At 55.8% G+C, this 27,125-nt stretch overlaps 2 protein-coding genes across 3 annotated transcripts in view; both read left to right on the top strand.

Annotated features, from left to right (window-relative positions):
• Nucleotides 1-27,125, top strand: part of CEMIP2 (cell migration inducing hyaluronidase 2) — a 57,181-nt gene that overhangs the window by 1,322 nt on the left and 28,734 nt on the right. Inside the window, exons 2-4 of one of the 2 annotated variants that reach the window (XM_078854856.1) lie at nucleotides 12,443-12,740; nucleotides 25,665-25,805; nucleotides 26,823-27,107. In XM_078854856.1, the coding sequence (XP_078710982.1) occupies nucleotides 12,476-12,740; nucleotides 25,665-25,805; nucleotides 26,823-27,107 (691 nt within the window). In that variant the 5' untranslated portion in view covers nucleotides 12,443-12,475. Of the gene's footprint in view, nucleotides 1-12,442; nucleotides 12,741-18,110; nucleotides 19,179-25,664; nucleotides 25,806-26,822; nucleotides 27,108-27,125 lie in introns of those variants that run through there. The other variant, XM_078854855.1, reaches the window with a different exon arrangement.
• LOC144931001 (cell migration-inducing and hyaluronan-binding protein-like) overlaps nucleotides 21,441-27,125 on the top strand; it is an 89,951-nt gene continuing 84,266 nt past the window's right edge. The window contains exon 1 of the mRNA XM_078854858.1: nucleotides 21,441-21,728. The gene's annotated coding sequence lies outside the window, so the exon portion shown is untranslated. The remainder of the gene's footprint in view (nucleotides 21,729-27,125) is intronic.

The following is a 27,125-nucleotide window of genomic DNA, read 5'->3' as shown; positions in this document are numbered from 1 at the left end:
GTGTGCGTCCAAGTGTGTGCGCGTGCAAGTGTGTGTGCGTGCAAGTGTGTGCGTCCAAGTGTGTGCGCGTACAAGTGTGTGTGCGTGCAAGTGTGTGCGTCCAAGTGTGTGCGCGTGCAAGTGTGTGTGCGTGCACGTGTGTGCGCGTGCAAGTGTGTGTGCGTGCAAGTGTGTGCGCGTGCATGTGTGTGTGCGTGCACGTGTGTGCGCGTGCAAGTGTGTGTGCGTGCAAGTGTGTGCGCGTGCAAGTGTGTGCGCGTGCACGTGTGTGTGCGTGCAAGTGTGTGTGCGTGCAAGTGTGTGTGCGTGCAAGTGTGTGTGCGTGCAAGTGTGTGTGCGTGCAAGTGTGTGCGCGTGCACGTGTGTGCTATATCAAGCCGCCGTGTGCCTGTACAAGAACTGTCGTTCCCGAACCGGAACAATAATTGACCGCGTGTGCGTGCCCTTGCAATCTTTGACTGTAAGCCTATTAAGTATTTATTAACGACCACGTGGCATCACCTTAATCTGCAATGTACATCAACAGCCCGTTTGTCAATCCACTGCTGGATGTGTAACCTCCCGTGCGGGTTCAGTTGACCATATTTCACCACGCTGGTCAGTACGGGTTGGTGAAATCTGTGGGGGGGGGGGGACGTGATGGGTAGCTTCTGAGCATGGGGATTGTCGTTTTGTCTTTGCGCATTAACATTGGCACTGGCAAGGCGAAGTGTGTGGTCGTGGCCACGCTGACGGCTTGTGTGACGTTCTGGGCGCTCGCAAACGACACTTCAACTATTTTCTTTCATTTGACCAGGTAAGGCCCACTGAACTATATAGCTCTTGTTCAGAAGCGACCAGGCCACACGTTCTGAAAAACTCTACCCCCACTTAATACCCCCCACTTGCCCCCCCCCCCCCCCCCATTGGGGGTGCTGGAGGTGGTGGTGATGCGTGGAGGTTGTGGCTCTGCCGCGTTCATGGTCATAATGATGATCGCCATCGTCGAGATCATCATTCGACGCCATGACAGGAATCAAAAGTAGCCACAGCCAAATTTGAAGCAGCAGCGGTCGGAATTCAACCAAAGCTGTCGATCGTGACCGCCTTGGCGAGGGGGCGGAAGCCTTCACCCAGCAGTGGATAGGCACGTACCTCCGTGTACAACATTGGTATGTATGGAGATCTGAGATGGAAAACCGAGTGAACCTCAAATGGAATAAATGACTTGCCGAATTGCGTCATTTTAGAATAATTCATGATGATCTTCTTGGTTCTTTCGGTAAAGTCACGTAGAATGGAAGTAATAAAATAATAACAATAAAACATTAAATAAATTCTCACGACGTTTATTATGTTTTATTTTTATTATTTTATTATTTCCATTCTACGTGACTTTACCGAAAGAACCAAGAAGATGAATCCCTGCAGTCACGAAAGCTTGAAATCGAAATTCATGATGATGATTGCCGTGGTATTGGGACATGATGCACCACCACACGCGCGTCACAACGGGAGGTGCGTGATGTGAGCACCGAGACAAATGATCCCCTGCACCTCGGATTAGCACGGTTGGCCACGTACGGTGCGAAAGAAGTGCAACATACATACACACAGAGACTCACACAGAGACCCATAGGCTCACGCAGAGACCCACAGACTCACACAGAGACCCACAGACTCACACAGAGACCCATAGACTCACACACCCACAGACTCATACAGAGACCCACAGACTCACACAGAGACCCACAGAATCACACAGAGACCCATAGACTCACACACACCCACAGACTCATACAGAGACCCATAGACTTACACTGACCAACAGACTCACACAGACACCCATAGACCCACAGAGACCCACAGACTCACACAGAGACCCACAGATTCACACAGAGACCATAGACTCACACAGAGACCCATAGACTCACACAGAGACCCACAGACTCACACAAAGACCCACAGACTAACACAGAGACCATAGACTCACACAGAGACCCATAGACTCACACAGAGACCCATAAACACACAGAGACGCATAGACTCACACAGAGACCCATAGACTCACACAGAGACCCACAGACTAACACAGAGAACATAGACTCACACAGAGACCCATAGACTCACACAGAGACCCATAGACACACAGAGACGCATAGACTCACACAGAGACCCATAGACTCACACAGAGACCATAGACTCACACAGAGACCCATAGACTCACACAGAGACCCATAGACACACAGAGACGCATAGACTCACACAGAGACCCATAGACTCACACACACCCACAGACTCAAACAGAGACACACAGACTCACACAGAGACCCACAGACTCACACAGAGACCCATAGACTCACACAGAGACCCATAGACTTACACAGAGACCCATAGACTTACACTGACCAACAGACTAACACAGAGACCCATAGATTAACAGAAACCCACAGACTCACACAGAGACCCACAGATTCACACAGAGACCATAGACTCACACAGAGACCCACAGACTCACACAGAGACCCACAGATTCACACAGAGACACATAGACTCACACATAGACCCATAGACTCACACAGAGACACAACAGACTCACACAGAGACCCATAGACTCACACAGAGACCCATAGACTCATACAGAGACCCATAGTTTGTTGTCCTTCCCATCATACCTCCGATGAGCACGATTGGATACGTACGGTGCGAAAGAAGTTCAACAAACATCCAGCAGTGCATTGACCATGGCCGATGAGAATGGTCATGAACTATTCAGTACCAGCAATCCTCGGTCTCCCTTAAACACTTTGACTATTATCGTTTCAATGGGATCTCATCTACGAATTATAAATTGCCCGAATGAATAAAGGAATGAATTTATTGAATGAGATTCGTGCCACTGTGAACTCTACGTGAAGGTTAAAGTCGCGGAATCGATTCGCCGCGCACTGCGAATCGCGCACGGCGAATCGTGTACCGCTCGAGACACGAGCACGTCATCCGTGTGAATCATTACACGGCCATTAATTAGCAAGCTGTGCAATTAACCTCACCTCACTGGCGTTGGGGTCAAGTGTGGAGCTCCCTGCGGACTCCGCACTCAATGTGGGGGGTGGGTGACGGAGGGTTGATGGGGGAGGGGAGGGAGGGTGTGGGAGTGATGCACACTTTGGGGAGCGGTGGTGCAGCGGTTAGCGCGTTGCCATACGAAACCCGGCGATCCGAATGACGTTGTACACTCAACGTCAACACTGGTGGCGATTGATTTAACCCGTCCTGGGCCTCCGCTAGGTCGACTCAGCCTCAAATTATCTGAACAAGATTCGTGCTGCGGGCCATTCCAACCGCCCGCCCCCACACCCGTCTCGTGTCACGTGCCGGCTTCGCAGGTGCTCGCTAACAGCACTTGCCTCCGAACGTCTGCTAAGGCTATACGGGGGGTCTTTGTCTTGTAATGGAGACGCGGGGAGAAGAGTGGCAACGGCAAGAGCGTGGCATGAAGCGAGCGCCGCGCGTGGGTTTGGAACTACCGTCAGGGGTCAAGGTTCGCCGCTATTTTGGATGAGTTATTGTTATTTTTGGGAGCGCCTATGACCAATCGCCCGGAATGTTCCCGGTTCTCGCCACACCTCGCCAGGCTCAGCAGGGGTTGAGCCTGGATAGTGTTTGGATGGAGCCGTCGGCAGTCGCGGAAATGGGCCGGAACGCTGTGGGGGGGGGGGGGCAGTGAAAATTTGAACTCATGTGGCTGCGTTCCTGAAGGAATAAAGGATTCATCTCTTGTTGTTGTTGTAAATTTACTCGGCTCACAGACAGACCCCCGAGGATAACAAAGAGACCCACAGACACACACAGAGACCCACAGACACGCACAGAAACTCACAGACACGCACAGAGACCCACAGACACGCGCAGAAGCCCACAGAGACGCACAGACATCCCACAGACACGCATAGAGACCCATAGACACACACAGATATCCTACAGACACGCGCAGAGACCCACATGCACGCGCAGAGACCCACAGACACACACAGAGACCCACAAACACACACAGACACAGACACACACACAGACAAAGATAAAGATCCCCCGTATAGCCTTAACAGACTGTAGGGGCAAGTGCTGTTAGCGAGCACCTATGAAGGCCGGAACAGTACACGAGGGGGTGGGTGGCCAGCACCACGCCCGACCGCCTTTGTCTCCCCAGTGGCGATGTTTACACACCGCACCAGGTACTCATTTCAGGCTGAGTCAACCTAGGGGAGGCCCAGGACCGGTTCAGATAATCGTCACTGGTGTTGGCCGTGAGCGGGAATCGAACCCGGGTCGCCAGGTTCATAGCGCAGCGTAGCGCTAACCACTACACCACCGCTCCCCCTCCTCGTGCTCAGATCTCGTGGGGGTGGAGGGAATCGTGTATAAGTTCCCCCGGTGATTTCTTCCCATTTCCAGCCCTGGCCGTCAGCAAGCACAGCGAGGCTGCTGCTGTGAGACGACTCGGTAGGGCAGCAACGAGCCGGACAGAACATCTCTGCTCCCCGGCGCCTTCACCAACCCGCAGTGCCAATCGTTCTCATAACATTTGATGGTGATGACGATGATGGTGATGATGACGATGATGGTGATGATGGTGATGGAGATTATAACGTTGATGGTGATGATGATGATGACGATGATGACGATGATGGTGATGATGATGGTGATGATGATGATGGTGATTATGACGATGATGGTGATGGAAATCATCATGCTTCGACCTGCACAGACATGGGTGAGCGGGAGGGGCGGGGGCTGTCAATCCACTGCCTCATCCAGCAGTGGATTGACACAGGGGATGTACGTGCACGTGTACGCAGCACTGCTGGGCCCACAGTGATATCTAGCAAGTCCGTGAGCTCTGCTATAGCTCTGTGAGCGACAGGCTGTCACTCACTCACACACACTCACACACTCACTCACACACTCACACACACACTTCCGCACACACTCACGCACTCACGTACACACTCACACACGCGCACACGCGCACTCACGCACACACTCACACACGCGCACACTCACACTCTCAAACACTCACGCACTCACACGCACACACACACGCGCACACTCACCCAGGCGCACACTCACGCACTCACACGCACACACTCACACTCTCACGCACTCACGTACACACTTGTGCACACACGCGCAACAGGCTGTCACTCACACACTCACGCGCTCACGCACGCGCACACTCACTCACTCACTCACACACTCACGCGCTCACACACACACTCGCGCGCACTCACGCAAATGCACGCGAAGGAAATATCGTGTTACTTGTTACCCACTTACGCACTTGCAAGTGCACCCGGCATACCCACGTGGCATACGCAACGTCCGCTCCGTCCGCTCAAATACACGCGCAGCCCTTTAAAGCGTCCATCAATATACAGAACGGGGCAGCAATGGTGCGCGCAGTGTGCTGCGTAAAACCTGCCACCTGAGTTCGATCCCCGCGTCCGGTTCATCTCTTAATGTGAATTCCGTTCGAGGAGGGGGGGGGGGGGAGCGGTGGTGCCGTAGTGGTGAGCGTACTGCGGCAATGACTTGAGCTCGATTCCAGGCCATGGCGAGTGAGATCTAAACCGCTTCATCTTCCCAAACTGACCAGCGTGGTAAAAGTATGGCCCAGCAGTTGCCGACACATAATTCAGAGGCCTTCACCCTGCAGTGAATTGACTAAATCTTGTACATTGTTAAATAATACTATTACGCACACAGTAATAATTTACCGCGCGCGTAAACGATACTGATTTTTCTTCATTTGACTGTTGACAAAAGTTAGTGGGATATGGCTGGGCACCTGGTGGCTGGAAGGGATGACGGCCGGTAGTCGAGACCAGCTACGGAGTGGCAGTCAACGGAGGGAACGCTCCCCAGAGGACGTCCACGCGTATGCGGGTGTTGGGTGATCATTACGTCGCAGGGTCGTGAGAAATGGTTGCAGGCTTGGGGATGCCTTCATCCACCAGTGGATTGACCATGGCTGATGTCAGTACTGACACACAAAGATAAAGATCCCCCGTATAAGCTGTTAGCGAGCACCTATGAAAGCCGGCACGGCACACGAGGGGTTGGGTGGCCGGTACCTCGCCTTGCCGCCTTTGATCTCCCCAGTGGCGATGTTTACACACCGCGCCAGGTACTCATTTGAGGCTGAGTCGACCGAGCGGAGGCCCAAGACCGTTTCAGATATTCGTCACCGATGTTGGCCGTGAGCGGGAATCGAACTCGGGACGCCGGGGTCGTAGAGGAGCGCCCTAACCGCCACACTACCGTTGACACATTCACTTTCACACGTAGATACATACACAGTCAATGACATCGCATGCACACGTTCACAAAACACACGCGCATACACAAATCACTCCTAAGGCGTCCGATCTCGTCAGATTCTTACACGCTAAGCAGGGACTTCATCCTGGCCAGTACTTTGACAAGCGAGGTAGGCTTGGGCTACGAGGTGTCCGGCCTATGGATTCTTGAACTCATCTGTGCGGAGTTTAAACTATCGCCCCCACCAATGCATGGTGGATTTTCTCCGGGTTCCCAACTTTCCTCCCATACGCGAAGTGGCCACACATCCCCACGGTAAGGCAGGACGCTCGCGACTAAACGCGTCCAGAGACTCGGCGAGGCTTCAGCCGGGTGGATAAAGGTCGCGGGGCCGACTGACTCCGTTCTCACCATCTCAGGCATGGGGCCCCCCGCGTGTTAAATTTAGCAGCAGCTGGCCAAGGGATCAGGGTGCTGCTAAGATGACACCGCGGCTAGCAGCAGCAGAGGCGCACGCAAGAGTGGGGGCCTAAAGGGGGCGGTTGACTCACCCCCCCCCCCGACACCCCCCCCCCCCGGACCCCCCTCCCGAACCTTCCCCCCCCCCCGGGTCTCCTCCGACCCCACCCCCGGACCCCCCAAACAGCCGCAATGTCGAGACAGCCGCTGTGTGTCATAAACTACTTTTGAGATTGGCCGTCAACAACTCAGATTTCGGATGTTCCGAGTCCGAAACTTGCATCTGGGTGCGGTCCCTGACCGCCAACCACCAACAATACCACCACCACCATCACAATTACCACTTAGACCGGAACCACAACCACGATTACCACTTAGACCGGCACCACCACCACCACCACCACCACGATTACCACTTAGACCGGCACCACCACCACGATTACCACTTAGACCGGCACCACCACCACCACGATTACCACTTAGACCAGCACCACCACCACCACCACCACGATTACCACTTAGACCGGCACCACCACCACGATTACCACTTAGACCGGCACCACCACCACCACGATTACCACTTAGACCAGCACCACCACCACCACCACCACGATTACCACTTAGACCACCACCACCACCACCACGATTACCACTTAGACCGGCACCACCACCACCATAATTACCACCGCAACTACCGTCACCGCCAGCAGCACCTCCATCACCGCCACTGGCTCCCGGGGAGCAAACCAGACCCCTGGCAAGATGTGCATCCCGCTCGGCAGGCAATCCCTCGCGAGCCCCACGGGAGACGGAGACGACGAGTGGGAGATGCAAGCGGCCGCCAATGAGCGCATCGCCCCGAATCGCTCTCCTCGTCTCCGGCTTCGCGGAAGCCAGGCGGGCTTTAGCGTGCGCACTTGGGGGTGAATGGGTGACCACCATCCGCATAGCGGGAGCTCTTTAGAAGTTGCCTCTGCAGCGCTCGTTTGTGCAGCGCCAAACACTCGTTGAACTGCGTCTGCGCCCCTCTATTTCATCAAACCGCACCGCGGTCAGCTTGTGGCCAAATGCGAAAACAATTCTTGGAGCTTTCGGTAAAGTCACGTAGAATGGAAATAATAAAATAATAAAAATGAAACATAATAAAATAATTCTCACGACGTTTCGGCCACAACGCAAGCAGCCGTCCTCAGATGGAGGGGGGAAGGCGCTCTTCCACCCTCCATCCCAGCTTAAATAGTCGCTCCAAGCCTGGGGTGTGTCATTCAGACTCTCGACAGACCTGTTCTCCACCTGAGGACGGCTGCTTGCGTTGTGGCCGAAACGTCGTGAGAATTATTTTATTATGTTTTATTATTTTATTATTTCCATTCTACGTGACTTTACCGAAAGAACCAAGAAGATGAATCCCTGCAGTCACGAAAGCTTTAAATCGAAATTATTGGAGCATTTATTTGCATTCTAGATTTGAAGCTTTCGTGACTGCAAGGATTCATACTCTAAGGTTTTTTCGGTAAAGTCACGTAGGTGAAAATAAGTAATAAAAATAATAATAGAAATAAAATAATAAATCACGACGTTTGGGAGGCAACACAAGTCTCCGTCATCAGGTGGGACCGTCACAGCTAGATTTACTGTATCAAGTGAGGAAACATCCAAGAGACAAGCTCTTAGTTCAAGTTCAAGTTCATTTATTAGGTATAGCCCTGTGAGCCATTCGGCTCTTGAATCGGGTGCAACCGCAACAAACAAAAAACATCTTAAAGTGAATATGTGACTAAGTGCAAACAGAAAATCCAAGAAAAAATACAAGTTAAGGGGGAGAGGGGGTTATTATTTTTACTATTTATTTTTTATTTTTACCGACGTGACTTTACCGAAAAAACCCAAGAGTAAGATTTATTTGCGGTCGGTTCTGTAATGTCTCATTCCGCGGACCGTTCTCTGGCTGGCGATGCGAGGGTTCCGGCTAGACTCGCGTCTATCCTGACGAGGCACCGACGGTGCAACTGGGAACGGGCATTGACAACGCACTCCGTTGGAATGAAACCGGGAGGAACGACGCGAATGAACGACTGAACGAGTTGCGTTCACAGCGAGCCCGTTCGCATCGGCCGCGTTAGCGTGGTGTGTGGGTGATTGCGCAATCCTGGCCTGGGATCTCCGCAGCCCCCGCTGCGCTTACAGCTGCGGATCTGGAACCAATTCAGTGACTTGGGGATTGGGAATTGGAAGCCGTGGGGGGTGGCGGGGCGGGTGGGAGGGCGGGTCGAGGGTGGGGGAGTGCGGTTGAATTGGGGGTGGTGTTGGTGAGTTGGAGGTGGTGTTGGTGGGTTGTGGGTGGTGTTGGTGATTTGTGGGTGGTGTTGGTGAGTTGTGGGTGGTGCTGGTGGTGGGTTGGGGGTGGTGCTGGTGAGTTGGGGGTGGTGCTGGTGAGTTGGGGGTGGTGTTGGTGGGTTGGGGGTGGTGTTAGTGAGTCGTGGGTGGTGTTGGTGAGTTGCGGGTGGTGCTGGTGAGTTGTGGGTGGTGCTGGTGAGTTGGTGGTGGTGTTGGTGAGTTGGTGGTGGTGTTGGTGAGTTGGGGGTGGTGTTGGTGAGTTGGGGGTGGTGTTGGTGGGTTGGGGGTGGTGTTAGTGAGTCGTGGGTGGTGTTGGTGAGTTGTTGGTGGTGCTGGTGAGTTGGTGGTGGTGTTGGTGAGTTGGGGTGGTGGGTTGGGGGTGGTGTTGGTGAGTTGGTGGTGGTGTTGGTGAGTTGGGGGTGGTGTTGGTGAGTTGGGGGTGGTGTTGGTGGGTTGGGGGTGGTGTTAGTGAGTCGTGGGTGGTGTTGGTGAGTTGTGGGTGGTGCTGGTGAGTTGGTGGTGGTGTTGGTGAGTTGGGGGTGGTGTTGGTGAGTTGGTGGTGCTGGTGAGTTGGTGGTGGTGTTGGTGAGTTGGGGGTGGTGTTGGTGAGTTGGTGGTGCTGGTGAGTTGGTGGTGGTGTTGGTGAGTTGGGGGTGGTGTTGGTGGGTTGGGGGTGGTGTTAGTGAGTCATGGGTGGTGTTGGTGAGTTGTGGGTGGTGCTGGTGAGTTGGTGGTGGTGTTGGTGGGTTGGGGGTGGTGCTGGTGAGTTGGGGGTGGTGTTGGTGGGTTGGGGGTGGTGTTAGTGAGTCGTGGGTGGTGTTGGTGAGTTGTGGGTGGTGCTGGTGAGTTGGTGGTGGTGTTGGTGAGTTGGGGGTGGTGTTGGTGAGTTGGTGGTGCTGGTGAGTTGGTGGTGGTGTTGGTGAGTTGGGGGTGGTGTTGGTGAGTTGGTGGTGCTGGTGAGTTGGTGGTGGTGTTGGTGAGTTGGGGGTGGTGTTGGTGGGTTGGGGGTGGTGTTAGTGAGTCGTGGGTGGTGTTGGTGAGTTGTGGGTGGTGCTGGTGAGTTGGTGGTGGTGTTGGTGGTTTGGGGGTGGTGCTGGTGAGTTGGGGGTGGTGCTGGTGAGTTGCGGGTGGTGCTGGTGAGTTGTGGGTGGTGCTGGTGAGTTGTGGGTGGTGCTGGTGAGTTGGGGTGCTGCTGGTGGTGGGTTGGGGGTGGTGTTGGTGAGTTGGGGGTGCTGCTGGTGGTGGGTTGGGGGTGGTGCTGGTGAGTTGGCGGTGCTGCTGGTGGTGAGTTGGGGGTGGTGCTGGTGAGTTGGTGGTGGTGTTGGTGAGTTGGGGTGGTGGGTTGGGGGTGGTGCTGGTGAGTTGGGGTGGTGTTGGTGGGTTTGTGGTGGTGCGGGTGAGTTTGGTTTGGTGCCGTGTGAGTTGGGGGGTGAGCTGAGAGCGGACGGAGAGTTTGTTCGAGTGAAGGTGGAGAGGAGTTGAGGGTTTGTGTGTGCGGCATGTGGGGAGATGTGGGCGATGTGGGGGGAAGCTCGTGGTGGTTTGTCTCTCTTTGTTTTTGGGTATGTGTCCGTATGTACACAGTATCACACGTGCGATGCTGTGTGTGTCTGTACGTGCGGTGCCGTGTGTCTACGTGCGATGCTGTGTGTGTCTGTACGTGCGATGCCGTGTGTCTACGTGCGATGCTGTGTGTCTGCGTGTGATGCTGTGTGTCTACATGCGATGCCGTGTGTCTACGTGCGATGCTGTGTGTCTGTACGTGCGATGCTGCGTGTGTCTACGTGTGATGCTGCGTGTGTCTGCGTGTGATGCTGTGTGTCTACGTGCGATGCCGTGTGTCTACGTGTGATGCTGTGTGTGTCTGTACGTGTGGTGCCGTGTATCTACGTGCGATGCCGTGTGTCTACGTGCGATGTTGTGTGTGTGTGTACGTGCGATGCTGCGTGTGTCTGCGTGCGATGATGTGTGTGTCTGTACGTGTGGTGCCGTGTGTCTACGTGCGTTGCCGTGTGTCTACGTGCGGTGCCGTGTGTCTACGTGCGATGCTGCGTGTGTCTACGTGCGGTGCCGTGTGTCTACGTGCGGTGCCGTGCGTGCGCACCTGAGTGAGATGCGAGTGATGGCGCGTTGACAGCGCCTGCCACACGTTACGCACGATCATCGGAATAATCGCCGCGATTTGCGATTCGTTTCGTGCACAAATCAAATTACCCCATTTGGCTGCAGAATGTGCCGCTACTTGGTGCTCAAGCCCTGGTGTTCAATCGTTTACAAAAAAAAATAGAACGTTCGTAAATACTTAAAAAGCCGACGTTGCCCGTTGCTTAATTTGTGTTTCGACGATTTACCTTCTCAAAAAATCTGCCCACGTCTCGCACCCCCAGAAAGGGCATCTCGCACCTCCAGGGGGTGCAGAGGGCACCCCCAGGCTAAGAGCCACTGTCTTCGTGATTGTTATTATCATTACATCATCAATAATATATATATGTCTTCTGCCGACACATCCACCCCAATCACCCGTTTCTCTCCGCGTCCACCCTCACCCCTCTCCATCCACCTCTCCCATGCCGCCCCCCCGTCGCACCCCCGTTACACCCCTCCCCCAACCCACAGTCAGCTCTCTTTAGCCATCAATGAGCTCACCCACCCACCGCCACCAAATAAAGACAAAGATCCCCCAGTATAGCCTGAACAGACTTGTGGGGCAAGTGCTGTGAGCGAGCACCTATGAAGGCCAGAACGGTACATGAGGGGATGGGTGGCCAGCACCGCGCCCGGTCGCCTTTCTCTCCCCCAATAACGACGTTATACTAATTTGAGGCTGAGTCGACCTAGGGGATGCCCAGTACCATTTCAGATAATCGTCACTGGTGTTGGCCGTGTGCGGGAAGCTAACCTGGGTCGCCAAGTTCTAAGCGCAGCGCGCCAACTACTACATTACCGCTACCCACACATACTAACGTAGACACATATCCATTTAAATACAAATGCAAAGACCCCCCGTATAGCCTTAACAGACTGTTGGGGCAAGTGCTGTTCGCGTGCACCTATGAAGGCCAGCACAGCACACGACGGGGATGGGTGGCTAAGACCACGCCCAAGCTCCCACCTGCACACGCACAGACCCAACACAAATACAAAGATCCCCCGTATAGCCCTAACAGACTGTTGGGGCAGGTGTTGTTGTCGAGCACACACACACACACGTACTCATCCACACACACAAAGCAGCCTCGCACCCCACGTGTCCACCAACAGGCATTGCGTTTGCCGTCACGTCGCCCGGGGTTCGTAGCGCAGCGCTCAGAGTGGAACTGACTCAACGGCGTCGTGACTTCACCAGGCAAGGAAGGACCTTACCGAGCTCCTCCTCGGGATGGGGACGGAGCGCGCGCGCCCTCCGGGTCGCGACGAGAAGCGCGCGACCCGCGCCTGCTGGGTGCGCGAGACGCCGTGCGGACGCTTCCTCGCCACCGCCACCACCCCCCAAGTCCTCCTCCTCCTCGCCGCCTCCGTCGCCCTGGTCGTCGTCGTCGTCGTCGTCATCGTCGTGATCGTCGCCGCGGTCGTCTCGACGCACGGCGGCGGAGACGGCGGCGCCGCGCCGACCGACGGCGCTCCCCGCCTCTTCCCTGCCGACGGTGAGCGGCACCCGCGCGGCCCGGGTGGCGCTCCGCGTGACCTCGACGCCACTCGATGTGTTTTTGTTGCTGTTGTTGTTGTATATATACAATCTCTTTATATATTTAAATTGCGCTCAACTCAACGAGCGACGCGACCGGAGTTGACCCGAAGGTGATTCGACGCTGAATGTAATGCGCGGCGTTGACCCCATTGACCCCGTTGACCCCTTGACCCCGTTGACCCCGTTGACCCCTTGACCCCGTCGCGACGTTTGACACCACGCGACTCGGCTCGGCGTGACGCGGTGAGCTTCTTCACTCGACGATTGAAGGCGAACTCGTGCGGCGAGGTCGTCGGAGGGCAGAGAAGCGACGTTGACAGACGCGCCCGCCATCTGGATTCCCACACATAGCCCATACTCATAGCCCCTACTCATAGCCCCTACTCATAGCCCATACTCATAGCCCATACTCATAGCCCATACTCATAGCCCATACTCATAGCCCATACTCATAGCCCATACTCATAGCCCATACTCATAGCCCCTACTCATAGCCCCCACTCATAGCCCCCACTCATAGCCCCCACTCATAGCCCCTACTCATAGCCCCTACTCATAGCCCATACTCATAGCCCATACTCATAGCCCATACTCATAGCCCATACTCATAGCCCATACTCATAGCCCATACTCATAGCCCCTACTCATAGCCCCTACTCATAGCCCATACTCATAGCCCCTACTAATAGCCCCCACTCATAGCCCCTACTCATAGCCCCTACTCATAGCCCCTACTCATAGCCCCTACTCATAGCCCCTACTCATAGCCCCTACTCATAGCTCCTACTCATAGCCCATACTCATAGCCCATACTCATAGCCCATACACATAGCCCATACTCATAGCCCATACACATAGCCCATACTCATAGCCCATACACATAGCCCATACTCATAGCCCCTACACATAGCCCCTACTCATAGCCCATACACATAGCCCATACTTATAGCCCATACTCATAGCCCATACTCATAGCCCCCACACATAGCCCCTATACATAGTCCTTACTCATAGCCCCTACTCATAGCCCCTACTAATAGCCCATATTTCATAGCCCCTACTCATAGCCCCATACTCATAGCCCCTACTCATAGCCCCATACACATAGCCCCTACTCATAGCCCATACTCATAGCACCTACTCATAGCCCCCACACATAGCCCCTACTCATAGCCCCCACACATAGCCCCTACTCATAGCCCATACTCATAGCCCCATACACATAGCCCCTACTCATAGCCCCTACTCATAGCTCCATACACATAGCCCCTACTCATAGCCCCTACTCATACCCCCTACTCATAGCCCCCACACATAGCCCCCACTCACAGCCCCACACACAGCCCCCACACACAGCCCCACACACAGCCCCCACACACAGCCCCCACACACAGCCCCCACACACAGCCCCATACACATAGCCCACTACTCATAGCCCCCTTCATAGCTCTGAAGGGGCTCTGTGTAGATGTTCTACGAACGCCCTGCGCTCGTGAGAGCAAGTCAGACGTTCAACACACACGCCATGGACGGTGCGCTAACCACGACACTACCGCTCCCCACGACCGCGCGTGAGCCCGGTGCAAATACAAAGATCCCCCGTATAGCCTTAACGGACTGTTGGGGCAAGTTCTGTTAGCGAGTAGCACCTATGAAGACCGCACACGGCACACGAGGGGGTGTGGTGGCCAGCAACCACGCCCGACCGCCTTTGTCTCCCCCAATAACGATGTTTACACACCGCACCAGGTACTCATTTGAGGCCGAGTCGACCTAGGGGGAGGCACACGAGCGTTTCAGATAATCGTCACCGTCAGCGGGATTCGAACTCGTGTGGCCGAGTTTGTAGGCGCAGCAGCGCTGCGCTAACCGCTCCGCCACCGCTCCCCACAGGCCCAGGTGCGCGCACGCACCGACACACACACACGCGACTCAACATTGTTCTGACCCAGCGGTCAACGGGAGCTCTCTCACGATCTCGCCATCCGCTCATCCGACCAGACGGGGGAGCCCCGGCTCTGGCAAAAAAATAAAAACGAGAGCTCAGCGTGTCCCCAAGTGGCTCCTGCACGGCCACGTCGCTCACTTTCTCAACGACTCACGTGCTCAGTCAATCGCCGCTTCGTAATTAGACACGGGGACCGCCGCCACCTCGGCAGTGGCGTGGTAGCCACATTATCAGCTCAGGGGGTGCGGTAGTCGCTCAGGTGGGACCCCAATATTGTTGCAAACAAATCTCATGGTCAAGGGGACCCTCCCCCCAACTCGTAGCTTTGGCCACCAAGGGGAGGGGGGCGGGGGGCAAGGCACCTCCCTGTCCACCCCCACGCTCGTTACGTTACTGCCAACGAGGGCTTGCGAGGCGATGTAGGAATGTGGTCACGCGTTGCAAGACGTGGCCAGGTCACGCTGCTGTTGAGATGTCACTACCCCCCCCCCCGCACAGAGCCACGTATGTAGGGTGGCTCTGGACTTTCTCCCTGGGGTTTCCGATCGTTTTCTTCCTTCCTCCTCGCGAAAGAATCCGATGAAATAAATGTTTTCAAAAAGGACTCAACGACGTCGTTAAGGGGACGTGAGCCAAACATCTGGACGCGCGTCCCTCGCGCTAGAAACGAAAGAGTCGTGAGAGTCGGCGAGGCCCTGCCTAGTAGAAACGACGATAATTCAATGTCGCGACTGTTGCAGCTGTGATCTACCCATCCCCCCCAACCCCCCCCCCCCCTCCTCTATTATGGATGATATTGGTGGCGAAAGCCTGCGTGTTAAACTGCCCTTTTTTGGCGAAACTAAAAAAACAAAACGAAAAAAGTCCACGGGCACAGGTCACGGTGCCCACGTTGAGCGAGCGAGGCAGGTCGGGGTAGTGGGATGGAGGCGGGGAGGGGGGGGGGCGAGCCAGGGATGGGTGGGTGGGTGAGTGGGGGTGAGTGTTTGGGGGGTGAGTGTTTGGGGGGTGAGTGTTTGGGGGGTGAGTGTTTGGGGGTACGAGGGAGGCAATGGTTATTGTAATGGTCCTGTTGGCATGCGGGCGGGGGTAGGGGTGAGTGTTTGTGGGGGGGGGGGGTAAAAAAAAGTAATCTTGTGTTGTGTTGGTGCCACTGCGCGAGCGTGGGAGCTGGTGTGAGTCCGTGACATCTTTCTCGGGGAGCACTCTGCCCTCACCCTCGCATGGACCGCCCGTGGCGGCTGCACGACCCCTCGCGGAATGAAACGCCCTCGGAATGAAACGCCCTCGGAATGAAACGCATGTCTCGATCAACCGCGGCCTCGCGTGAACACAAGTCCCCGCGCAGGCGTGCGAGGACTCACGGCACGAAGGGGAACGCCGGGCTGCGTCCGCCGCATTTGCGTGCCGAAGCGTGCTTCTTTCCAGGCGCTGCGCATTTTTGAATCGCTGGGTGTCAACGATGCATCGGTTGATATCGATTGCCTTGGCGGTGCTGCGGTGGTGCAGTGGTGAGTGCGCTCCGTTATTAATCCCGACGGCCTGAATTCAGTGGCGAGCGATATTTTAAACTAACGCGCACTGACCAGCGTGGTGAAGTATGGTCAAATAATACCCCAATTTCCGACACACCCTGGGTGAGATTTCATAGTTCTGGGGACTAATTGTAACGTTGACCCACATCGATTCGTGACATCAAATGGTAACGCAGTCGGAGGAGTGGGTGGGGGAGGCAAGGTTCGAGACGCGAAAGCAGCTCAGCGCTGTGCGGTGTCGTCTCCGCGCCGAGCGCTGGCGGGGATCGCGCGTGGAGGAGTCGGCGACCCCCGGGGGAGGCGACGCAGCATGAGCCCGGCATGAACCCCGGCATGAACCCCGGCATGAACCCCGGCATGAACCCAGCATGAGCCCGGCATGAACCACGGCATGAACCCCGGCATGAACTCCGGCATGAACCCAGCATGAACCCGGCATGAACCCCGGCATGAACTACGGCATGAACCCCGGCTCCTCCAGCAGCCACAGAAGATCGGCGCCCGCCCGCCCGCCCGCCCGCCTCCCTCCGTTTATTTTTCCATCTTCGTTCTCTGTCTTCTATCATCGCCGTTGCCTCCAGAGAGCCACGCGTTTCCTTCTTAACGAGGCGTCGTGCGTCGTTCACGATGCCCTTCCCCCTCCACCTCCGCATGAAGGAAGTTCCAAAAAACCATCACCGCCCAACTCCTCCTCTCCCGCTATGTCGATCTTCTGCTGCCCGACTCCGGCCTCTTCATCAATTAACTCGTGGCCACATTGTGAGCATGAAGTTCGCTGTCAGATGTCAACTCTTCCTTGAAGCCACTTTTGTTGACGATCGAGTGGCGAGTAACTCCTTCCTACATCGCCGCACCAGCTCTCCATCGCATCCATCCACCCTCCTTTTCCTCCACCCACCTCCCGGTTCAAGTCTGAGTGAACCGCTCTCCGTCTTACCCATCCTCTCGGCACCCGCCCTTCCCGCCCAACTCCTTCCCGTGCAACTCCTCTCCAACCCCGCAGCCCACGACGCCTCCGACGGAGGCGTCTCGACCCGGGGACACGCGCAGCGGCCGCGGCTTCTTGGCGAAGGCCGCGCGAGGTCACGACGCGGGGCAGGGGACGAAGGCGACGCCTCCCGAGACTTTTGGTGGAGAAATTCCTCCACGGTGCTCGCCGCCAGGGTCGAGAGGTCGGCTCCCGTCGCCGCGTGGACGGGGAGGCGAACGGCGCGGGTGGAATTCGCCGGCGGAAGAGGTGGAACCGGCGGCGGTGGAGACGGAAGGTTGCTGAGAAGTGGAGGAGGAGGAGTGGTAGGAGGAGCAGGATGGGGACACGTCGATGGTGCATTAGGAGGATACAGAATACGATTGGCAGGAAGAGTGAGTAGTGGACGAGTAGGTCTAAACTCAAGAGGACGAGTGGGAGATGTGGTTCGTGGAGGGGGAGGAGAACGCGCGGTGGTCGTGGTCGTGAGAGGAGCAGGAGGAGGAGGAGAGTTGGGACGCAGAGTGGCTTACGGAGGTCGAGAAGAACGCAACGAGGAAAGATTACGAGCAGGCTCAGCGGTCCCTACAGGAGGAGGAGTTTCTGGCGGAGGACGAAGCCACGCAGACGGCAAACTTGGAGTGGCTGCACGAGTCATCTCGGCGGGTGGTCGAGCCACGAGTGATGGACGAGAAGGCAGAGGAGGTGTGGGTGGAGGCGTGGGCGGTGCAAGACGAGGAGGAAGCGTGATCTCTGCTAGAGGAAGAGAAACGAATGGCGGAGGAGTTGCTGATGGAGGACGAGGAATCGGAAACGTAGGTGGAGGATTAGGAGGAGGCGGTGGAAATGTGGGAGGGCGAGTGATCATCGCAGGGAGAGTGAGCGGCGGAGTGAGAGTGGGCGGCGGAATGGTGGAGTCGAGGGTGATCGCCGCAAAGAGGGTAGGAGGAGGCGTCGTGGCTGTCGGGGGAAGAGTGGGCAATGTTGGAGGAGACGGAATACGAGACGGCGCTAAGGTGGAGGCACGAGTGATCCAGACGAAGAAGGGGGGAGGACAAGCGGAAGGAGGACGGGCAGCAGGAGGAGGCGGCGTGGTTGATGGCGGCAGAGTGGGTGATAGAGACGACGGAAGACGAGGCGTAGGAGGAGGTGGGGCAGCAGGAGGCTACCAAGGAGGAAGAGGGGGCCCAGCGGGCGCAGGGCATCGAGGAGGGGTGGATGGCGAAATTCGAGAAACTCATGGCGAAGGAGAAAGACGAGACAGAGGAGGGCGAGGAGGCCATCGAGCGGGGGGAGAGGTGCTTGGTGAAGAACGAGAAGACGATCGAGCAGGAAGAGATGGGGGACAAGGAAGGCGAGGTGGAGGAGACTATCGACGAGTAGGAGTGGTCGGTGAAGCCCGGGTAGCTGTCGGAGCAGGGGAAGAAGGGAGGCAGCGCGGAGCAGGGAGGGGAACGGGAGGAGCGGATGGAGCTGGAGGAAGAGGACCCGGTTCGGGAGGACGAGGAGGAGGAGAAGGAGGAGTAGGAGGAGGACGAGGAAGAGGAGTAGAAGGAGGAGGAGGAGGAGGAGTAGAAGGGGAGGGAGGAGAACTCGGCGCGGCTCTGGGCGAGAAGCGCGCGCGCCTCGTGCGCCTCGCTCGCCTCGTGCTGTCGCGAGCCCTCGGGGAGCGCGAGTCGCTGCGCGTGCTCCCGAGGGGCCACGCGTTCGGCGCCAGGGCCGGGGGCCGCGTGATCGGCGCGGCCGCGGCGGCGCGACTCGCGCGGCTCGCGTGGCTCGGGCTCGCCCCGAGGGGTCGCGGCGGCGGCGGCGGCGGAGGAACGGGGGTCCTCCTGGCTCCGCGTCTCGTGCTGCTCGCGCTCCGCTACCTGCACCGCGCGCGCGCGCTCACGGCGCGGGACCTGGCGCGCGCCGCCTCCATCGTGTGGAGCCACTCGCGCACAGGTGAATCTCGTCGAGTGAATGCATTGATCGGCGGGATCACGGTGAGCGTGCGTCGTCGTGGGTGGGTCGCGCGTCGTCGGGATCGCGAGCGGATGTCGTGGTGGTCGGAACTTGTCCGGCGTCCTCGTTGGTTATCGCGTCGTCGTTCGCGTGGATTTCCACGTCGGTTTAAATGCTCCGGCACGAGCGATTCGAACGCTTTGTTGTTCGTATCCGTGTCGGCGCCGATCGACTTTTGGCGTTCTTTTGGCCGTTACACCCGTGAGACAAGACCATACAGAGGGCCGCTGTCTCTGATGGAGGCCACTCCGTTTCGTTATTATCAAAGCATGTTTGTTTCCACGTTTTACCACGAGCATGGTGTGGTTAATGCAGACTCGATGTCGTGTGATAATGGGTGTCTATTTGGTGATTGGATATTCTAACACCTCTTGTATCCTTGCCTGCAAGGGCAAAGACTATATATAGTTTCCATTATCTTGAGATTGGCAAAAAGGGCCCCTTAGATCGACATTGTATTCATCATTTTCATTTTTTGTTTTTATTGATCGTCATCATTTTCATCATCATCATCATCGCAGTCATCATTTCACTTACAATATCTATTTTATTTTATTTACAAGAGAGCACTAAATTAGTACCAAATATACACTATTTATAATTTCATTTATCAAACCCTGACTTTTAAGTCCAACCAACCCATCGTACTCAGAAAGTAACGCTTTCATAAACTCGAGCTCCTCGATTTGTAAACACCACACGCTGCCTTTGATGACAAGTGACGCACTCACCGAGGAAAAGTCATTCACGGGGCTGAGACCCCTTGTGACCAAACTGCCCGCAGCAAATACTTGGCGCTTAGATGACGGCGATGTTGGCTCGTGCTGATGATGTTGCTGATGCTGGTTGATGCTAGTGCTGACGCTGCTCCTGCTACTGATGCTGCTGCTGATGTTACTGCTGCCTCCGCTGATGCCGACGAATGTGCTGGCGATAATGATTGGAGGGAGCATTGCTGCTGCTGCTGCTACTGGCAGTGGTGGATTACGGTTTTGAAGGTCCTGCTGCTCGTGCCGATGATGATAATGCTGCCGATGTCGGCGCTACTGCTGCTGTTGCTGCTGCTGGTGGTACTGGTGTATGTGATAATGACACTGCAGTGGTAATGCAAATGATGGCGATGCTGCTCCTGTTTCCACTGCTGCTGTTTTATGATGGGCGGCGTTTATGCTGCTGCTGAACAACAATGACTCTACTGGCATGATGATAATTATAAAGGCATCGTTGCTGCTGCTGCTGCTAATAACGATAGAAGTAACGATGCTGCTGATGACTCTGTTGGGATGATCATGGTGATAACGGCACCTCTGCTGATGCTGCTGCTGATAACGATAGAAGTAACGCTGATTACTCTACTAGGATGATGATGATAACGGCACCCTTTCCGATGCTGATAACGACATTAGTAGCGCTGCTGCAGCTGCTGCTGCTGCTGCTGCAAACTTCCGTGCGCTTAGCGCCCCCACGCGAGAACGCACGAGGCTCGACTCGAGCAGAGAGCACGCGCGGAGCCAGAGATGAAGGACGAGGGGTGGGGCAGCGGGGTGTGAGCTGCCACAGACGGGGAGGGGGGATGGATAAAAGGGGTGGGAGTTGGGGAGGTGATTCTGTCTGCTTGGGAATGTTACAGGGGATCTGTATGGAGTTTGGAGGGTGGCTGTGATGGGTGGGGTGGGTTATTTGTCAGGAAGGGGATAGAGGGTCGGGGGACTCTTGATTGAACCACGCGCGCCGAGGTCGCGTGTTGCAGAGGAACGCCAGCAATGTGGATCCGCATTCCTCGGCGTCAGAATTTGGAAACATTTCAGGGCGTCTGGCCACGGCTGTGTGCGCGCGCGCGTGCGTGTGTGTGTGCGCGCTTGTTTTATTTCATTCCATTTGATTTGCGTGGCTGCGAGCTTATTTATTTATTTATTTACACGACCGCCAATTTTAAGGTTGCGCCGAGAGAGAGGGGGGTGGCGGTGTCGGCGGAGGGGGGAGAGAGGAAGGGGTGGGGTGGTGATGGGAGAGCGAGGGAGTCAAGCGAGGGGGTTGCGGATGGTAGCGGTCAGGGTTGGAGGAAGGTGAGGGGGGACGAGGGTGGGGGCGTGGTGGGGAGTGAGGGGAGGTGAGGGAGGAGATGAGAGGAGGGAGGGAGGGAGAAGGTGGGGGTGTAGTGGGGGGGAGTGTGGGGGGGGGGTCCGTTCGGATTCTGTATAAATAGAGGCAGATTCATCGGCCGCGGCAGAATTCAATAACTCATCGACCTCATCACAACCTTCACGAGAAACGTCTCTGAGCGAGAGTGGCGGACAAGACGACGCGAAACGTTCCGACTCAACTGCTCAATTAGTGGCTGTAGAGGCACGACGGGCGATCGGCGGCCACGTCGTTGTGCAGAGAGCACGTTGCTTCGACTCGCATCTTCATCGTCCGCGTCAACATCGTCGTCTTCGTCGTCGTCGTCTTACGGCGCGCGAGCGGTGGAGTCGCAGTGGAACGGTGTCGGTGAGTCCCTCGGTTGCATCTCAAACAAAAAAAATGAACAACAAAAACCACCAAACGACCTCTCGTGGCCACTCGGCAACACCGTCGGCATTGGGGCTGCAGCATTCTGCTGGGGCGCGTGAGCGTGCCACGTGAGTGCGTGCGCGTGGCGTGTGTTGTTGTTGTTGTCACGTGCCGTGCTGGATTATGTTTGGTTTTAAAAATACTGTCAATTTATTTAGCTTAATTTTTTTTCTTCTTTGGGTCAGTCGCGGCACTGGCGGTAGCAATGAGCACGCGCCCGTGTCTGAACCGTGGCTTGCATTTGAAATTGATCCGCGACCTCGCAGTTTCCCCCCCCACACACCTCTCCGTGTGTGACTCTGTGATTTTTGTGTCGAGGCTGTGCGCTACGCGGTAGCGCGTTAGATGGGCGCTGCAGGTGCGTATGGGTGAGCGCTGGTGAGTGGTGGCGATTGCTGGTGAGTGATTGTGATTGGCTGGCGAGTGGTCTATTTACTGGTGAGCGGTGGTCGTAATCTATGGTGAGCGGTCGTGATTTATGGCGAGCGGCTCAAATTTCCTGGCGGTAGCCGCTGGCGAGTGCCACGGCTGCCGCTCGCGAGTTCGGCGGCGGTGGCTTTGAGTTGCTGCTGAGCGTTGTTTACCGGCTGGCTGAGCGCTCGTGAACTGGTGAAGACGTGGAACCTTACCGGCGAGTCGTGGTGGCCGTGGTGGCGGTGGTGGTGGTTGGGGCGTTTCTTGAACGAAGCCGTCTCGTTACGCGATTCGTCTCCCGGTGCGTCTTGGCGTTGAGGGCAATCGGCGCACTGGGGGGGGGGGGGGGCGGTGGGAGGAGGCTGCCGTGCGCGTTGTGCTTTGATGCCGCCGTTGTTCCAAGTAACGCGCCCGTGGGAATGATGAACATCCCGAGGAGGAGGAAATCGGGCGTGGCGCGCGTGCTCCTGCGGCGAGCGCATCTTTGGCACCAGCAATCCGAGGTCGGCTTCCCGCGTGTGAAGTTATTGCAGATGTTACGGGTTGTGTTGTTTTTTCTTGATTTCTTTCAAATTATTACTTTGGTTATGGTGGGAGGGGATTGCGCGTTGTCGAGCCAGAGTTGTGTGTGTGTTTTATCACGTGCCAGTATATATACACACACACGCACTCGTGCATTGTTCTGTTGTTGGCATCCCGAAATGTATGAGCGGCAGTCGTGCCCGCCTGCGGATCTGCGTTTACGCAATTGAGAGCGAGCGCGGAGTGCGAGAAGGGGAATGAATTGTGTCGCGTATGCAGCTGAACCTGCACCTTTAAAAGGGTTGTTTTTCTCTCTCTCTCTCTCGCTGTGCCTGTTATTCAGTTCCCCGGGACATGAACTCGGGAGAGAGTTGGGAACTTGCCTATTTATGGGAAGAATTGTGAATGATGGATGGGAATTATTTTCTTTCTGTTTTTTTTTCAATATTTTTTTGTTGTCGCTGGATGCTGCGACAATTTAGTTTTTTTTTTCTTTTAAAGTTATTTTTACGCAACAATGCGCGCGTTCTATCGTACTGTAAAGGCAAAGATCCCCCCCCCCCGTATAGCCTTCGCAGACGTTTGTAGTTAGTGCTGTACTGGTACGACACACGGCGCTGTGGGTGGCCAACACCACGCCCGGCCGCCTTTGTATCCCTCGCGGCACCAGGTACTCAGTTGAGGCTGAGTCGACCTAAGAGAGGCCCAGGACCGGTTCAGATGATTGTCGCTGGTCTGTGTTGACCGCGAGCGAAGATCGAACCCGGGACGCCGGATCCGTCGCGCAGTGTGCTGACCGCTATACTTCCACTCCCCACGTGACACTTATTTAGTTATTTGCATTAGAAAAAAAGACAAAGATCCCCCGTATAGCCTTCATAGACTCTAGGGGCAAGTGCTGTTAGCGAGCACCTATGAAGGCCACATACATACATACATACACACATACATACACAAATACATACACACATACACACATACACACATACACACATACATACATACACACATACATACATACACACATACACACATACACAAATACATACATACATGCGTGCATACACTAACAAAGTTCAGCTCCCGTGTGCGGGGAACGGATATGAGCGCGCTGCTGCAGCTGCGGAAAAATCCTGATGTGTGCGGATTTTTCCCTTTGTTGCTTCGGAAATGTAACTTCCCATCGACACCACCATCATCGTGATGGTCATCATCGTCATCATGGCCATCACCCGCATCGCACGGGAGTCTTGGCCGTCTCGTGTCGCCTAAAAAAAAAAGTGATCTCATCTCACAACTTGGGAAATTTCGCCCTGCTTTCGTTTGGCTCTATGAGCCTTAGGAATTTCCTGTGAATAATAATAATAATGATGTTGTTGAGGTCGGCGAGGGTGAGAGAAGAAGAACGTGATGGTGGTGGTGGTTGTGGTGGGTGGGTGGGTGGGCGACCTCCCGCAATACATTTTTGTTGTGTTTAAATGCGGAGTGCAAATCCTGAGCGTTCGCGTTGCGTCACAAGGAGAGAGAGAGATGGGAGGAGGGTGGGGGTGAAGAAGAAGCAGGGTGGGGGAGAGAGGGGGGGTGGGGGGGGAGAGGGGGAGTTGGGGGGAGTGGTGGCGAGAAAACCTCGCACTTCCGAATCTGCGAGGATCGCGTGAGCGAATCGCTAAATAGGTGCTCGCAAACAAGCGCTGGCACCTTACGGCGCCTCCTCGATCTCCGTGTGGTACCAACTGAGCAACAGCAGCAGCAACAGCATCAACAACAGCAGCAACAGCAGCAGCAGCAGCAACAGCAGCAGCAGGTCTGTATAGTCTTAGACTCGTCACCGCGACCATGCCGCTCCCTCCTCTGCTTTACGACTGGGATTACTCTGACTGCCACTCCTCGCGACCAGCTACGTGTGATCGTGTTTTCCCGAGTTTACCCATGCGTCCTCCGTTCGTACGTGCAGCTTAGTGGTCGTTACATAGGCGCTGCACGAGCCTGATGATTGGTAGAAAAGACGTGTCGTGAGTAAGGTCGACTCAACCACCTTAAATGAGTACCCGGTGCGGTGGGTAAACAAAAAAAATCAGCACTGGGGAGACAAAGGCGGCCGTGCGTGGTGTTGGTCACCCACGCCCTCGTGTGCCGTGCCAGCCGTCATAGGTGCTACTCGCTAACACCGCTTGTCCCCAACAGTCTGCTTGAGACTGCGCGGGGGATCTTTGTTCCCACGTGACGCGCAATGCTGCTTCAAATGAAGAGAGGAGGGAGCACGAGGCGTGTGTATGTGCGTGCGTGTGTGTGTGCGTGCGTGTATGTGTGCTTGTGTGTGTGCTTGTGTGTGTGTGTGTGTGCGTGTGTGTGTGCGTGTGTGTGTGCGTGCTTGTGTGTGTGTGCGTGCTTGTGTGTGTGTGCGTGCTTGTGTGTGCGTGTGTGTGTGCGTGCTTGTGTGTGTGTGCGTGCTTGTGTGTGCGTGTGTGTGTGCTGGTGTGTGTGTGTGTCTGTGTGTGTGTGCGGCGTGCCCATTGTGGACGTGTGTGTCGCACGTGGAGCACAGAGCTCCGAGTCCACGTCAACTAGCGCTCCCATTGTGACGCCTGCGGTGGGTGGGTGGGAGCGTTTAGCAATCATCAGGCGCGTGTAGCGTGTCACGTGTTAATATTCCGTTGGAACGGCGGTAAAATCGGTAAGACGCAAGGTGGGGGGCGGGGGGGTCGCTCGAAGCGACAGGAAAGTTCACGCCACGTTGGTCGTGTCCGTCTCTTCCGCCTCTTCCTCCTTTGTCTTCCTTCCTGTCCGCGCCGCACCGCATGCTGTCATCATCTCACTCCTTCCCACCCTTCACCCGAGCCTTCCTCTCAACGATGATGTCAACCCCGTGAACATCGACTCCCCACCTACCCCTTCCCCCACCCCCCACCCACTCCACAAACGAACACACACACACAGACAATTGCCCGGATCAGAACTTATCCCTGTCACCTTGGCGACCGGGCTTGGACGAGTCGAGGAAGGTGGTCATCGGCGAGGGTCAGTTCCTGCGCCTCGAGGAGTCGGCGTCGTTGGATTCCATCGAGATCCGGGATGGAGGTGGGGGCGTCCTTCCTGTACACCCCCCCCCCCTCTACTCCCCCTCCACCCCCCCCTCCACCCCCCCCCTCAACCCCTCCCTCAACCCCCCTCAACCCCCCTCCACCCCCCCTCAAACCCCCCTCTACCATCCCCCTCCACCCCCCTATACCCCCCTCAACCCCCTCTCCACCCCCCCCCTCTACCCCCCCCCCCTCTACCCCTCCTCCACCCCCCCCCCCCATGTTCTCCGAGGACCGGGATGCAGCCGTGGTTACCACCCGTTCCGTATTTTAAGGAACGCGTGAGTTTAAATCTTATCTCGCTGTCGCAGTTGCTTACTTGGTCGATGTGATTGAGACTTCGCGTGATGTGCACGCGCAAATTGTGACGACGACGACTGCGGTGCCCTTCATGATGGTGACGATGATGCAAATGACGAGATCGATGATGACGACTGATAGCACGTGTTATCGACGATGTGAATGGACCACTCACATCATCATCATGACGATCGCTAAAATGATCATGATCACTGCAATAATGATGATGATGAGGATCAACACGACTGACGAATATTTTAACCAACACCTCGTGCGGTGTCTAATACATCAGCACTGGGAGAGACAAAGGCGGCCGGGTGTGGTGCATGCCCAGCGATCTTATCTACAGTGCAGCGCAATGACGAATCATTGCACTCAAAAGCAATGATTTATTTGCTGCAATAAATGTCCACATGATAAGCCACTTCGCTGTGATAGCCGGTTCGCTTCTCAAAAATAAGCTAATAGCTCAGTGGGCTTTACCTGCTAAGATATAAATAGTTGAGTATAATTTGTATATTTATTTTTCAGCGATTTGGTTACCTTTCCTATATTTTGCACTCAAATAGTTTTTGTGTGTGTAATGTTTGTTGTTGTCAACGTTCTGACCCACCCCTACCGGAGCCATCCTGTGAACAACAACAAAAAAAGAGATTTGTAGCTCATCGGATTCTTTCAGTATATATAGAAACATTCCGATTGATTGTGAACACAGGCAAGCTGGTGTTCGCGGACCGGCCCGGCCTGCACGTCGCCCTGCGCGCGCGCCACCTGCTCGTGCACGCGGGCGGGGAGCTGCACGTGGGGGCGCGCGCGTGCCCGTACCGCGCGCGCGCCACCATCGCGCTCTACGGGCGCGCGGACGAGGGCGTCCCCGTGCCGGGCTACGGCAGGAAATTCATCGGCGTCGGCGCCGGCGGCGTCCTGCAGCTCCACGGGCGGCCTGCGCTGTCGTGGACTCGCCTGGCGCGCACCCTGCACCCGGCCGGGTTGCCCCACGGTGAGCGGGCGGGCGGGA

This window comes from Lampetra fluviatilis, chromosome 3, assembly GCF_964198595.1.
Source record: "Lampetra fluviatilis chromosome 3, kcLamFluv1.1, whole genome shotgun sequence".
Lineage (NCBI taxonomy): Eukaryota > Metazoa > Chordata > Hyperoartia > Petromyzontiformes > Petromyzontidae > Lampetra > Lampetra fluviatilis.
Note: the sequence above shows the minus strand (reverse complement) of the source record. Positions and strands in the feature narration are given on the sequence as shown.